At 53.4% G+C, this 15,039-nt stretch overlaps 1 protein-coding gene across 2 annotated transcripts in view; it reads left to right on the forward strand.

Moving 5' to 3' along the window:
* Nucleotides 1-15,039, forward strand: part of MYH6 (myosin heavy chain 6) — a 49,643-nt gene that overhangs the window by 22,773 nt on the left and 11,831 nt on the right. The window contains exons 1-22 of one of the 2 annotated variants that reach the window (XM_081048040.1): nucleotides 1,056-1,378; nucleotides 1,890-1,911; nucleotides 2,281-2,499; nucleotides 3,693-3,836; nucleotides 4,001-4,157; nucleotides 4,256-4,283; nucleotides 4,559-4,670; nucleotides 4,946-5,038; nucleotides 5,779-5,842; nucleotides 6,112-6,210; nucleotides 6,656-6,759; nucleotides 6,845-6,983; nucleotides 8,447-8,715; nucleotides 9,002-9,172; nucleotides 10,364-10,673; nucleotides 11,337-11,407; nucleotides 11,694-11,781; nucleotides 11,868-11,985; nucleotides 12,131-12,254; nucleotides 12,947-13,083; nucleotides 14,400-14,655; nucleotides 14,782-15,024. In XM_081048040.1, coding sequence (XP_080904166.1) covers nucleotides 2,299-2,499; nucleotides 3,693-3,836; nucleotides 4,001-4,157; nucleotides 4,256-4,283; nucleotides 4,559-4,670; nucleotides 4,946-5,038; nucleotides 5,779-5,842; nucleotides 6,112-6,210; nucleotides 6,656-6,759; nucleotides 6,845-6,983; nucleotides 8,447-8,715; nucleotides 9,002-9,172; nucleotides 10,364-10,673; nucleotides 11,337-11,407; nucleotides 11,694-11,781; nucleotides 11,868-11,985; nucleotides 12,131-12,254; nucleotides 12,947-13,083; nucleotides 14,400-14,655; nucleotides 14,782-15,024 — 2,928 coding nt within the window. In that variant the 5' untranslated portion in view covers nucleotides 1,056-1,378; nucleotides 1,890-1,911; nucleotides 2,281-2,298. Of the gene's footprint in view, nucleotides 1,379-1,889; nucleotides 1,912-2,280; nucleotides 2,500-3,692; nucleotides 3,837-4,000; nucleotides 4,158-4,255; nucleotides 4,284-4,558; nucleotides 4,671-4,945; nucleotides 5,039-5,778; nucleotides 5,843-6,111; nucleotides 6,211-6,655; nucleotides 6,760-6,844; nucleotides 6,984-8,446; nucleotides 8,716-9,001; nucleotides 9,173-10,363; nucleotides 10,674-11,336; nucleotides 11,408-11,693; nucleotides 11,782-11,867; nucleotides 11,986-12,130; nucleotides 12,255-12,946; nucleotides 13,084-14,399; nucleotides 14,656-14,781; nucleotides 15,025-15,039 lie in introns of those variants that run through there. The other variant, XM_081048041.1, reaches the window with a different exon arrangement.

Genomic DNA, 15,039 nt, shown 5'->3' on the forward strand with positions numbered 1-15,039 from the left:
AAGACCTGACACCTACTGCCTCTGAGAGGTGGCATCAGTGGAGGTTGGGAAGGGGGCCCTTGAGGGCCTGGGGCACTTGGGGACACCCATGAAGAAAGGCATGTGAGCATGAGCCCCAGGAAGGTTGAGTGGGGACACCAGAGTTCTACCTGGGCAGGGGGGAGCAGACTGCAGAGCCCCACCCCCACCCCATGCAATGCCAGCTGAGCCTGGGGCCCAGCTGCTGTAAATCCCCAGGCCTGCCAGGACCCAAGCAGCCTCAACAGCACCTGCATCCTCTGGCAGCCCAGAGAGGCGGGAGGGAGCAGCCCCCCACTCCCAACCCTCTTCCTTCGGGCCCTGGGAATTAATGCCTCCTGCCTCTCCCCATCCCCACGCTGTCCCCCCACCAAGAGCAGAGGGTGGCATTGGGAGGGTAAAAGCTTACGTATGCAAATGTGGGTGTGCAAATGTGTGTATCAGTGTGCATAACAGCAAGTAGGACAATCCACCAGCGTAAGTGTGTAAGTAAAAACTCTGCATGTATATAGCTAAGAATGGGCACGGAGGTGTGGTGGTCAAGCCCGTACATGAGGGCACTGGACCATGGGTCTGAGTGCAGATCTGCTGGGGGAACAGGAGAGGCTGGCTACTGTAACAGGAGCAGCAGGGGAGGGGCTGAGGGCTCCAGATGTGTCCCCAAGACAGTGCAGTCTCAAGTCCTTAGGAGGACACCTTTTGGAGACTTGGGGAATAGAAGGAAACCAGACATGGCCTTTGTGTTGAGAGAGGGTAGCACAGAAATTATTTTCCTAAGAAAGGGAAACGTAGTCATGCAGTAGACCCCCTCCCTGGTCATCTAGCTCCAGTTTCCAGGCCCTAGCACTGTGAGACTCTGGGGAGATGCTCCCAGCCTGAGGCTGTGTGAGGACAGACTGGAGTGGAAAGGAGAGGGTGGGGACGTCCATGGTTGGGGGAGCAGAGGACAAGCATCTGACCTGTGGGAGAAGGTGACCCTCACCCAGTGTGCTCAACTCACCCTTCAGGTTAAAAATAACCAAGGTAAGGGCCTAGCGGGGCAGGGGAGGTGGTGTGAGAAGGCCCTGTCTTCCCACTATCTGCCCATCAGTCCTTTGGAGGGGAGGAATGTGCCCAAGGACTAAAAAAAGGCCCTGGAGCCAGAGGGGCTAGGGCAACAGACCTTTCATGGGCAAATCTGGAGGCCCTGTTGTCCTCCTGTCACCTCCAGAGCCAAGGGATCAAGGGAGGAGGAGCTGGCAGGGGAGAGAGGTGGGAGGGAGGGTCCCTCCGGAAGGACTCCAAATTTAGGCAGGGGGTGGGGGCAGCGGGATATAAAAGGAGCAGACTGCAAGGACAGACAGATTGTCCTCTGAACCAGGTAAGAGGGGGTTTGGCTGGGGACTTTGTGGCGAGCTCCAGAGCTCTCACCTTGAGGGACTCTGCCTGCACAGGGAATGGGGTGCAGGTCTGTCGGAAGCACAAGGGTACTGCCTGAAACGCCTTTCTCCAGCCCCGGAAAGGTCCCACTGCCAGAGGGGAGGTTTTTTTTCTTCCATCTGCATTTGTTTCCTGCATCCGTCATTGCCCACTTTCTGTGTCCTCGGGGGGCTGTCCCCATCTTTCTCTCTCCTCTCATGACTTCTCTCTCTTTGTCTGGTTTTATTTTGCCTCTTGGTTTTTGTCAACACTTGTCATCTTTCCTGTCTGTCTGTCCCCCTTGCCCTTCCTTCTTGGCTGTGTTCTAATCTTTTTGCCTCTATCTGTTTCCAATTCTGATCCCAATCCCGCCCCTCACTTCTCCCCACCGGCCCGCTTCCATGGTTCTTCGTCCTCCTTGTCTGTCCCTCTGTCTGCCTGGCTGCACCTCTGTGGCTCCACCCATGGTCCAGACTCTTCAGGATTCTCTGTGAAGTAAGTGATAACCAGGTGAAAACCACCCCAGTTTTCTCCTGGGAGCCAGGTTTCTTAAGGGTCCACTGTCTCTCCTCTGAGCAGCTCATCACCTCCCCTTAGCAAACTCCAGCCAATTCCACCACCACCACCACCACCACCAGCACCCCACCCCCCGCCCCACAGACCCCTCACAGAAATGCTCCTTCAGCCTCACATCAGAGAGCAAGGAACAGAGAACCTGAGCAGGGCGGGCTGGACCTAGGCCAGGTGCTTCTCAAGGGAGGTACGGGAAGAGAATGATAGGTCCCAGGTGGTGAGGAGGTGAGGCAGGGAGTGGGGGTGCAGAGGGCAGGGCCACCCACTGAAGTCTTGGCCTTCCTGTCTTAGCCCCAAAGGAGCGACAAGATGAGCGATGCGCAGATGGCTGATTTTGGGGCTGCCGCCCAGTACCTCCGCAAGTCAGAAAAGGAGCGTCTGGAGGCCCAGACCCGGCCCTTTGACATCCGTACTGAGTGCTTTGTTCCTGACGACAAGGAAGAGTTCGTCAAGGCCAAGATCGTATCCCGGGAGGGGGGCAAGGTCACTGCTGAGACCGAGAACGGCAAGGTGCGTGAGGCACGGGGTCAGAGGAAGGGAAGGAAAGGTCTTTTGTGGGGTGCAGGGGTGAGGCAACTTGCCGTGGGAGCTGATGGGACCTGGAGCAGAGCCAAAACCAGCGGGGTTGCAAGACACGCACCCTTGAGGAGTCCAGTATCTGAGTGAGAATTCTGACAGTGTTCAGATGGACCTGAGCAGGTACCACAGGACGCCATCCCAGTGTTGCACGCCCCTCAACAGAGAGGATGCTGGTGCAGAAACCTCAGCCGCTTTATTCTTCAGAAGGGTCTTATAGATAGAGGGCCCAGTCACAGCATCAAATGAAGCTCCCTTCTTAAACTTGTGCCTCTCTTCTCTGTGCCTCAGTTTCCTCCACAGACAAACTCTCCCAAATTCCCCTCACCCAAACCAAGAGCAAACTCTTAGACCTAGATAAATACAAACAGCAGGAATACTCGAGCTGAATGCTGAGTCCTGGGGCTGGTGACTGATACTCAGAAGCCCTCGGTCCCTGGTCCCTCGCGCCATCCATGAGAATTGCCATTGGTCACCAGCAGTGGCTCAGAACCGTGCACCTTGCAGACGCTCTGACTGAATGCTACGTCCCATCAAGGTGTGGAAGGCCCTCCACTGGAGGCTTTGATTCTGATGCCAGCTCTGCCACCAGCTAGCCACCATGCCAGAAAATTGTTTAATTATTCGAGCCACAGTTCCCCCCACTGTAAAAAATGCTGGAATACCTGCCTGTAGGATCTTAGGGTATGGCAAACTGACCAGTGCCCATTAAACCAGTGACAATGACCAATGGGGAGGTCGAGTAGATGGGTAAGATGTTCCCATAGAGGCAAAGGTTTGTCTTAAGCCCTGCCCCTAGGAGTCAGGGTAAGAGCACAGAGCTGCCAGTTCCTCTGAGTTTGCCCCTAGACACTTGAAGCAGGGACTGAACCATAATACGCATGAGCGGAGGGTTGGTGTACTGACAAGACACAGAGACTCTAGGATGGTCCCTAGGGTGGGAGAGACAGTGGGTGGGAAAATTATCTGGAGAATTCTGGGGAATGATCGGGATACTGGTCAGAGAAGAGCTGGGGTTGTGAGGCCAGGTCGTGGCCTGTGTTCTGCGAGGAGGTAAGTGGGCAAAGCCAATGACCACAGACTGGGAGTGTCCACCTCCTGTGCTACTGCCCATGCTTCCTCCTCAGACGGTGACCGTGAAGGAGGACCAGGTGTTGCAGCAGAACCCCCCCAAGTTCGACAAGATCGAGGACATGGCCATGCTGACCTTCCTGCACGAGCCCGCGGTGCTCTTCAACCTCAAGGAGCGCTATGCGGCCTGGATGATCTACGTGAGTACATCCTCCAGGGAGAAGGTCAAAATTCTCCTGCCCTCTTCCTGCCCCTGATCAGCTGCAGGAAGAGAGGAGCCAGCTGGGGTGACCAGGGACCCTCCTGTCTGCCACCACCACTTGTCTGGGCTCTCCCCTCCAGCCTGCCTTGTCTCCTGCTCCAGACCTACTCAGGCCTCTTCTGTGTCACCGTCAACCCCTACAAGTGGCTGCCGGTATATAACTCTGAGGTGGTGGCCGCCTACCGGGGCAAGAAGAGGAGTGAGGCGCCGCCCCACATCTTCTCCATCTCTGACAACGCCTATCAGTACATGCTGACAGGTGAGCCTAGTGTCCCCGACCTGTGCCCCCTCAGCCCCACAGCCATGGGCCTGGACCCTCAGCCCCGACCCCATTGCCTCTCCTCTTTTCTCTTCCAGATCGGGAGAACCAGTCCGTCCTCATCACGTGAGTCAGCATCAGTCCACCACTTGGGGGAGAGGCAGGTTGATTCCTGGGAGTACAGGGGGAAGGAAAGCTTTAAGACTATGATTGCAAGGAGTGTGGGGTGCTGGACTCTGAAAGGAGTGGCAAAGTGACCCATGGTGAGGCAAATTCTGCAGGGAGCTGGGCGCTGGGGAGGAGTGCAGATGGCCGGGACCTGAGAGAGGAGAGGGTAGCGTTGAGCTCTGAATAGAGAACAGGGGGAATCCTGGGTTCTGATGGGTCCCTCTTGCCTCCAGTGGAGAATCTGGGGCAGGAAAGACTGTGAACACGAAACGTGTCATCCAGTATTTTGCCAGCATCGCAGCCATAGGTGACCGTAGCAAGAAGGACAATGCCAATGCAAACAAGGTACGGGGTGGGGCACAGGCTCAGCAGAGGGGTCTGGGGAAGACTAACTCAGGTGACCACAGCCCTGCCCTGAATGGTGGTGGCAGCACCACTGAGCCCAGTGCCCAAGACCTTCCTGGCAAAAGACATACACTGAGGTCCAAATTGGCCCTTTGGAGCTACAGACCCCGCAGCAGTCCACCCAGCCCTAGCCCTATTCCCCAGGACCAGAGCAGTGCCCTGCACTTCCCAACGCCACCTAGAGGTGGACCCTCAAGGTTCTGCTCCCTCTGCAGGGCACCCTGGAGGACCAGATCATCCAGGCCAACCCCGCCCTGGAGGCCTTTGGCAACGCCAAAACCGTGCGGAACGACAACTCCTCCCGCTTTGTGAGTGCCCTTGACTGTTGATGACGGACCTCGTTGGCCTTGACCAAAAAAAGGGGGTACTGTTTTGCCAACAGTAACCAAACCCAGTTGATTGCCCCATGTTTGGCTTTGGGATATCAACAAGTGTGCATGTACACGCGCCTGTGTACACACACACACACACACACACACACACACACACACACACACACACACACTCCAAACCCTCCCGACTCAGCCTGGCTCCATGAGTTCTGGGAACTCAAGAAAAGAAACCCAGTCACCACAGCTGTTCCGTAGCCAAGCAATGGAACGGATTTGGTCACATTTTAGATTTTCCTTATAACTGTTCTCAAAGCTCTTCCACATGAGAGTAGGAAGAGAGTATAGGCACTAGAGCCAATTCCAGGACTTTCCACTTGCCCAGCAAGTCCCCACACCTCTCTGAGCCCCAATCCCTTCATCTGTGAAACAGAGGTAATAATAGTTACCCTGTAGGTAAGGGAGAGGATTACATGAGGTCATGTCAGAGGTAGAAACAGGACACAATCTTTCCGTGTTCATTCCTGCACCATTGTTTCTGTTCCAACATCCCTGGGTGGTGTGTGGGGGTGGACAACCTTTCTGTTTTACTGATACTAAACTGGGACCCCAAGTAGGTCATTTACAATTCTAGGGCATTGTAGGTTGCGTTGAGGTCCAAGATCTCCATTCTGTCACTTCTGGCCAGTCCCCTCACTCTTTGTCCCCTCTGTCCCCAGGGGAAATTTATCAGGATCCACTTTGGGGCCACTGGAAAGCTGGCTTCTGCAGACATAGAGACCTGTGAGTACACAGGCAGCTCACCCACCCCTCCCAGTCCTCCTCCCCTGCCTTCTTTCCCAGTGGGGCGCCCCTATCTCATCATTTCCCCTCCATCTTCAGTCTGTCTACATCTGCATCTTGGCTTTAGTATTCTTTTTCCCTCAATTTGTGGTTTTCCCCCTAGCTTTCTCCATCTTGCTGTAGGAGCCCTTCTCCTCTGATCTCCACCCTTTTGCTGCACCGACTCTCTCTCCTCCCTTACTTGCCTTCCTCTCCTCTCCTTACTTCAGATCTCCTGGAGAAGTCCCGGGTGATCTTCCAGCTCAAGGCTGAGAGGAACTACCACATCTTCTACCAGATCCTGTCCAACAAGAAGCCAGAGCTGCTGGGTGAGCCAGGCCCCATGTCCCTGCTGCCCAACTGCCCTCCTCCAGAAGGGCAGATGCCCTCCTTCCCCTCGCCCTGCCTCACCACCCAGCTCCCTCCATCTGCTCAGTGACTTTCTTTTCCTGCTCCACCTTGGGCCTGCCTGCATCTCCTCTTGCCTCTCTTTCCACACTTTTCTTGTCATATTTTTCTCCTTTTCCTTGTTGGTTTTCTCTTTCTCCTCTTTACTTGCCTCCCCTTGTCCAAGGTGTCATTCCCCCAAAGTCCTCCCTCTCTGGGTACCCCCACCTACTTTTTCATTTCTTTTGGAGTCTCTCCATGGTCCTTCCTTGCTGACTCTCCTCCTCTCTCCCTGCTCTTGGGCCTCTCCCATTCTCCCAACCTCTCTCTGCCCGTCCCCTGCCTCTCCCACCCCCTTGGCCCCTGCCCTGCCCCTTACCTGGACAGACATGCTGCTGATCACCAACAACCCCTACGACTACGCCTTCGTGTCTCAGGGAGAGGTGACAGTGGCCTCCATCGATGATTCCGAGGAGCTCATGGCCACAGATGTGAGTGAAGAGGCAGTGCGAGGGCTCCTGAGGGCTCCTGGGCCACACACTCAAACCACCTATTTGCCTCGCTTGCTCTATGCAGAGCGCCTTTGACGTGCTGGGTTTCACTCCTGAGGAGAAAGCTGGCGTTTACAAGCTGACAGGAGCCATCATGCACTATGGAAACATGAAGTTCAAGCAGAAGCAGCGAGAGGAGCAGGCCGAGCCCGACGGCACCGAAGGTGTGAGGGACAGGAGGGCAGGTGCTGGGAAGGCCTGAGATGCTGGGTATTCATCTGTCATGAGGAGACAGTCCTCTGGGAGCAGGATCACCCAGGCTGTGTCCAAAAGTGGTGACTTTAACAATTCTTAAGGAGGCAGCTTGACAACAGCGTTGTTAGGATCATGATGGAGAAGATGGGAGGAAACCAGAAGTATGGGAAGCAGGTGGTCAGAGGTAGCACTTTTCCCCAGGGGCAGGCTCTGTCTCCAACCCCTCCCCATCGGGCCCTGCTTCCAGGCTTTCTCTTCTGTTACAGCTTAGCCAGGGACCTGAGGCTTTGGGGTGGTTGGGTGTGGTAAGTGTTGGGGATGTGGGCAGGGACATGGGAGAGGTGGACAGACAGACATGGAGGCCCCCCACAATCCTGCGAACTTCTCAACCCCAACTGTCTGGACCAGAAGTGAGTTGGGGATTTTTCCTCCTGTGTAAGTCTCACTGAAAATCACAGAGCCCAGGAAATCACAGAGTCTGAGCTCTGCACAGCCCCATCACTGATGCAGTGTGTATGTGGGGAAGTCCTTGGATGAGCCCCTGGTGGGCTCTATGCCATGTTGTTTGGGAGGCAGCAGGCCAGGGGTCAGGACACAGCTCAGAGCACTGGCACGTCATCTACCTCGCTAGGCCTCAGTTTCTTCCCCAAGGAAGTTGAGTGACAATCCTTCCTAGCTCCCTCCAGGACTGTTGCAAGAATCCTTGAGAAGGTGACATGAAGGTGTGAATCGTGCTATATAAACATCTGAGAACATTCCTCTTGGCCGGCCTTTGAGGACCTCTTCTCTGTATCTGTTCAGATCAAAATGCCAAGCCTGGGTGTCATGATAACCATGTCACCAGTTATCACAAAATGCTTGAAATTAAACCAAATAAATGCCCTCTAAATGGAGATGGTATGTTGGATGGCACATTGGAGAGCTGGAAGTTCGGGGAGAGGCTGTCCAACATGCTACTAGGAACTTGAATTCCCAGCTAGTCAAGTTGGTCAATGCATGGACTGAGTAGAGTGTGCCCAATCCCGGGCCAGTCCTGGCATGGGCACAAATGAGGCAGGGAGCAGAGCACATCTCCTGCCATCAGCCACAGTCCTTGCCCTGGAGAGATGAGGGTGTGCAATGAGGCAGGAGACATGCTAATAGCAGTGCTGGTGAAGGGCCTAGCCCAGAGACACCCAGCAGAAATACTCATAGGCCATCGGGGTTGCTGTGTGAAGGGAGGCTGTAGGGTGAATGCAGGAGCCTAGACTCTAGCCTGACTCAGACACGGACTGGCTGTATGACCCAGGCAAGCTTTGTGCCCTTCCAGGCCTCCACTTGCAGCTCTTTAGTGAGAGGGGATTAGACCTGATGCTTCAGAAAGGCTCTGGTCCTGGGGCAGGGAAGGAAGGTCTATTCAAAGTGCTTGCTTACTCCTTTCCTTCTCAACCAGATGCCGACAAGTCTGCCTACCTCATGGGGCTAAACTCAGCTGACCTGCTCAAGGGGCTGTGCCACCCTCGGGTGAAAGTGGGCAACGAGTACGTCACCAAGGGGCAGAGCGTGCAGCAAGTATACTACTCCATCGGGGCACTGGCCAAGTCAGTGTACGAGAAGATGTTCAACTGGATGGTGACGCGGATCAACGCCACCCTGGAGACCAAGCAGCCACGCCAGTACTTCATCGGAGTCCTGGACATCGCCGGCTTCGAGATCTTCGACGTGAGTGGGGAGAGCCCTGGGAGTGGGGAGAACAATCACTCACTCGTTGGCACAGGCAACAACCATTTGTTGAGTGCCAGCCATAGACTAGGCGTGGGGAATCAGTGGGGTTCAGCAGGGACAGAGGCAGTCATCATCCTGACTTCAGGGGCAGCGCTCCCTTCCTGCCCTGACCGTAGAGGGGACCAGCCACGTCCCTCGCTGGGCTGGACACAGCCCTGGGCTGACCCCCCGGCCACTCGGCCGCCGGCCTAGCTGACCGGCTCCTGCCCTCACTCCCCTGCAGTTCAACAGCTTCGAGCAGCTCTGCATCAACTTCACCAACGAGAAGCTGCAGCAGTTCTTCAACCACCACATGTTCGTGCTGGAGCAGGAGGAGTACAAGAAGGAGGGCATCGAGTGGGAGTTCATTGACTTCGGCATGGACCTGCAGGCCTGCATCGACCTCATCGAGAAGGTGCTGCCCCACCACCTGCATGCCCTTTCCTGGCCGTCCCAGACAATGTAATAGCCCCATCCCTTCTACACGCAAGAAACTAGAGTCCCCAGAATCCCAAACCTCTCTCGGGCCCAGCTTCCGCCCACTATGAAGTCACAGGCAAACACAGGACAAGCCCCTTCTTTCTGTCCTCAGGGCCTAAGACATTGTACTGTACATTGGCCACCTCCCACTGTCTTAAGAGGGGGCTATAGTGAAGGAGAGGACTCCTGGCCCCTCTGACACTCCACGAGATGCGTCATTCATGGAAAGATCCTAGGCTGTAACTAGAGACGTTGGCTTCCCATGCCCTTCCTGTTCACTGAGAATAAGCCCATCTTCAGCCCCTCTTGTCTATAGACTCAGGAGACAAGGACAGAGCTGGTGGGACGCTCTCGGTGCTGACTTGCTCTCAGGTCACCTTTGGGTTTTGCTGATACAGGCCAGAGTCCAGAGAAAGTGACCCTCACCCAGCCCAGCCACTGCCTTTGAGGAAATGGGAGCTTCCCATAGGCTTTGGGTGGTTATCCGGGGTGCTGCTCTTCCAGAGGCCTTAGAATCCCCTGAAACTGTATGGAAAAGTGTGTGTGTGTGTGTGTGTGTGTGTGTGTGTGTGTGTGTGTGTACACATTTTTCTGGGATGGCAGTCTTGGCTTCATCAAATTTTAATAAGATTCCTACCCCAATAAAAGTCAAGAACCGCCATGCTTATGAAGAGCAGAATGTTGTGCAAAAACTGGATCCCTCTTGCCATCCCTTGATGAATTCTCACCTGTCCTATAGACAGGGGTCTGTCTGGCCAACCCTGCAGCCTGGCATCTCTGACATGCATCTGTCCCTGCCCTCATCCCGCTCTGGGGCAGGGAGCCATCCAGGAAGGAAGGGCTGTGCTGAACGGCCTTGGGAGACTTGGGCGATGATTGGAGGTACATGGCTCTTCACTGGGTCATCTGGGCCAAAAAGAAGTTATATGGTCCAGATCTGAATGTTAATATAATTGGATTTAGTTTAATTCAAAGAACATTGGCTTCTTATATGAGTACAAGACGTGCCAGCAGGCTCCCTGTGGCCTGCCAGCTATATTGGGGTTGATGATCTGTAGGGCGTAGGACTCTGGAAGCCTGATATGTACTCAGTGATATTCTGTCCACCTCCCCACCCTGTTACTAGCCCATGGGCATCATGTCCATCCTGGAGGAGGAGTGCATGTTCCCCAAGGCCACCGACATGACCTTCAAGTCCAAGCTATACGACAACCACCTGGGCAAGTCCAACAACTTCCAGAAGCCACGCAATGTCAAGGGGAAGCAGGAAGCCCACTTCTCTCTGGTCCACTATGCCGGCACCGTGGACTACAACATCCTGGGATGGCTGGAGAAGAACAAAGACCCGCTGAATGAGACGGTGGTGGGCTTGTACCAGAAGTCCTCCCTCAAGCTCATGGCCACACTCTTCTCCTCATATGCTGCTGCTGATGCTGGTAAGAGGGCAGCCCCTGAACTGGGCCAGAGCAGTTCTGGAGGTACAAGGCACGAGGGTCCTGATTCTTCAAAACACATGACTCTGCAGGCAGGAGGGAGCCCATGTGCCACAGGATGGGGGTCAGGAGATCCTGCAGCAAGCAGTCCATCTGCACCGCTTCTGTAAAAGTGCCATGTTCCACTTTGCGTTATGGATATCGGTGTACATGTCATGTGTCTCCTCAAGACTGTGAGCACCTGGAAGTCAGTGAGGGTGGCACATGCAGCATTGTACCAGGCCCAGCATAGGTCTCAGGAAACGTTCAGATCACTAAACACATGAACCTCTAGGTCAGAAAAGGAAGAGGAAGGGTGTGGACTGAAATGAGGAGGATGAAATACAAGAAGAAAAGTAGAAAGTGGAAAGATGCAAGCATGAAGGGTGGGGTTAGAAAAGGGTTTGAGGAGAGCACTGATGCTATTTCAGCACCTGCTGGTGACCTGCTTACATGCCGATCTTATCTAATCTTCTTCATACCTTTAGAGTAGTTACTACCCTCCACCTGGAAAAACTGAGACTAGGAGAACAAGGAGTCACTGCAGCGAGTGACAGGGAGCCCTGTCTCTGCCTAAGGGCTCCTCTGTTCAAACCTCTTGCTCATTATTCCCTCTCTTGTTATTAGGGGATAGCAGTAAAGGCAAAGGAGGCAAGAAAAAGGGCTCATCCTTTCAGACAGTGTCCGCCCTGCACCGGGTAAGAATGGTCAAAGTTGCCAGGAGACCTGTGGTGGGCAGGCCCAGCCCAGAGCCTTTGGGCGGTAGCTTAACCTGATGCTCTGAGTTTGGGGAGGAAAGAACCTAGAGCTACGTTTTCATTTTGGGTGTGTAAATTCTCCACAAGCCTGAGTTCATGTCATAAATTATGTGTCAGCTCCCTGTCCCTTTGAGGGTTTTGGTGACAGACTGTCTGGGGCCCAGGACTCAGTTACCAAAAGGATGGTCCCTGTGGTTTCCGACTCCCCCCTCTCATCCACCCATAGGAGAATCTGAACAAGCTGATGACTAACCTGAAGACCACCCACCCTCACTTTGTGCGCTGCCTCATCCCGAATGAACGGAAGGCTCCGGGTGAGCAACGAGGAAAGGTCTAGTTCGGGGAGGGCACTTGGCATCACTTGCCCCAAGGCTGACCCCTCTCCCCTCCCCCGCCACAGGGGTGATGGACAACCCCCTGGTCATGCACCAGCTGCGCTGCAACGGCGTGCTGGAGGGCATCCGCATCTGCAGGAAGGGCTTCCCAAACCGCATCCTCTATGGGGACTTCCGGCAGAGGTGGGTACAAGGCACCCCAGGGCTCAGGGAGCAGGGGAGAACCCCAGTGGCCTTGGTAGGCAGGGAAGTCTTCAGGGGTCCCCGAGTTCTGAGGGCAGAGCAGATGGGTGAAGAACGTGGGTGACTCCGGGCAACTCCCTCCCAGGTATCGCATCCTGAACCCAGCAGCCATCCCCGAAGGACAGTTCATTGACAGCAGGAAAGGGGCAGAGAAGCTGCTGGGCTCCCTGGACATTGACCACAACCAGTACAAGTTCGGCCACACCAAGGTGAGTCTATGGCCCCATCGGGTGGAATTGCAGGCTGTGTGGCTGTCATGCAGAGTGTCATGTGGGGTATCTGGTCCCGCTCCCCGCACAAGATTGCAAGATATGGTGAGGCCAAAAAGGAACACCCACGGAGCCACAGATAGGGGAGTCACACCACTATACTCTCGCTGGCGGCTGGGTTGGAGACACAAGAAGCAGGAGCCACACGATCCGCAACCTTCCATCTGCTTTTTTGCCAATCAACCCCACTTGCTACCTGCAATCCGCCATGCTAACTGCAATCCACGCTTGCTAGCTTAGCCACAGCAGTTATAGCAGTGACTAATGGATAACCGGTAACAGTGATGGCCAACCAGTCACAGCTGATGGCCATCTATTACCTGAGCCAGCACTGTTCCACGTGAGGCCAAGAGCTGGAAACTGCTCTCTGGGGCTCTGTCCCCACAGCGGCCATGTTGAGTGGAGCAGCTGGGAGTTTGGAAGGCAGACCCCTGATTCCTGGCTTCCTGTATCAACCCAAGTGCTGGAAGCCAGGCCTTCTTTCTGTCTTGTCTTTCACATTTCACTCCCAGGTGTAGGATGAGCAGGCGATGGGTCCCCTGGGAGCTCAGCCAGAGTCTCCCACCCTCTTCCTGCACCCTGGATACCCTTCTTTGAGCTGTGGCCCCCTTGGCTCTTCCCCTTGCCCACAGGTGTTCTTCAAGGCGGGGCTGCTGGGGCTGCTGGAAGAGATGCGAGACGAGAGACTGAGCCGCATTATCACCCGTATCCAGGCCCAGTCCAGGGGCCAGCTCATGCGCATTGAGTTCAAAAAGATCGTGGAGCGCAGGTGAGGCACAAGGGAAAGGGAGAGGGGCTCCTGGAGATGTAAGAAACAGACAAGTAGTGTCAACTGGCATGGGCCAAGAGACCTGGGTTCAAATCCTGGCTCCACTACTTACCAGCTGGCTTGACTAAGTAAGTGATTTTACCACTGTGGGTCTCATTTTGAATTCTTTTAAGAAAGAAAATTTCCATAAGGAATTACCAGTTAAGACTCTGATGACGTAAAATTTTAAAACACCAGATTGATAAACATCAAGAAGTCTGACCTACTGCTTACAGTGTATAAATTACTGCAACCTCTTTGGGAAACAATGTGTTATCTTGTAAAAATGAAAATTTGCATAGCTTTCCATTCTACCCCGGAGTACATGCCCACAGAGAAACTCCCAAACCTGTACAGTACAACATGAGACAAAAAATGAATCTTCACAACAGCATTGGTCCAAATAGCAAAGATCTGGAAACAGTAACTCAGTGTTGCATCCACTGAGGGAATTTGTCGAGGGGAATGGGTAAATAGTATACTGATTTGGTGGACTATTACAAAGCAATGAAAAGTAGGGGACTACAATTACATGATGCAGTACGCTTGGATTTTAAAAGTGTATTCTTGAGTAAACAAAAGCAAGTCACAGAAAGATACTACAGTGTGATACAATTTTTATAAAGCTCAGAAAGAATAAAAACAGTGGCATATTTTTTAAAAGATATATATATATATAAATATATATATTTATTTATTTATTTATATATATATAAAGTATTTTTGAAACAGCTAGGAAATGAGATACACAAGATTGAGGGTAGCGGCTGTTTCTGGTGGGGAGACCAGGAAAGCGGGTGGGGAGGAATACACAGGTAGACCCACTGCTGGCAATGCTCTAATTCTTGTTTGAATGATAACTTCATGGATAGTCATTTTGTTTCATGCTTCATAACTTATATATTATAGACATTCTATGTGTAAAATATAATTTTAACATATTTGAGGTTCTTATAAGATTATAAGCACTGAACATAGTAGATACTCTATAAGTGGTAGGCATACTCTATAAGTAATGACTCCTAATGCCCCAGTAAGAAAGATGTCAACTGTGCTTTCATTTAATTGGTAAATTAATAAATGTTTATTGAGCAACTCCATGTTCAGTGTGGAATACCACACTGGGCTGGCGGTGCTTACCAAGGCTGCAAGACAGGGCTCCTGCCCACAGGTACCTACAAGCTTGCTTAGGTGGCCTGGGAGCCAAGTACAATTGGCCTCATGATTGAGAAGTGCCCTTTCATAGTTCCCCTCCTTTCCTCCATGTTTTTTACCAGGGATGCCCTGCTGGTAATTCAGTGGAACATTCGGGCCTTCATGGGAGTCAAGAACTGGCCCTGGATGAAGCTCTATTTCAAGATCAAGCCGCTGCTAAAGAGTGCAGAGACAGAGAAGGAGATGGCCAACATAAAGGAGGAATTTGGGCGCATGAAAGAGACACTGGATAAGTCCGAGGCTCGCCGCAAGGAGCTGGAGGAGAAGATGGTGTCCCTGCTGCAGGAGAAGAACGACCTACAGCTCCAAGTGCAGGCGGTGAGAACACGTGATTGTCTCTTCATCTCTCTCTTCTCCCCTAGATTATAACCCATCTCATCGTCAGGGACCAAGGCCCTGGATCTCTCCTCCTTTTAATCACCAGCTCTCCTCTCTGTCCCTCAGGAACAAGACAACCTCAATGACGCGGAGGAGCGCTGCGACCAGCTGATCAAGAACAAGATCCAGCTGGAGGCCAAGGTGAAGGAGATGAACGAGAGGCTGGAGGATGAGGAGGAGATGAACGCTGAGCTCACCGCCAAGAAGCGCAAGCTGGAAGACGAGTGCTCTGAGCTCAAGAAGGACATTGATGACCTGGAGCTGACGTTGGCCAAGGTGGAGAAAGAGAAGCACGCAACAGAGAACAAGGTGAGGGCAGCTACC

Source organism: Rhinolophus hipposideros (assembly GCF_964194185.1).
Source record: "Rhinolophus hipposideros genome assembly, chromosome: 5".
NCBI lineage: Eukaryota > Metazoa > Chordata > Mammalia > Chiroptera > Rhinolophidae > Rhinolophus > Rhinolophus hipposideros.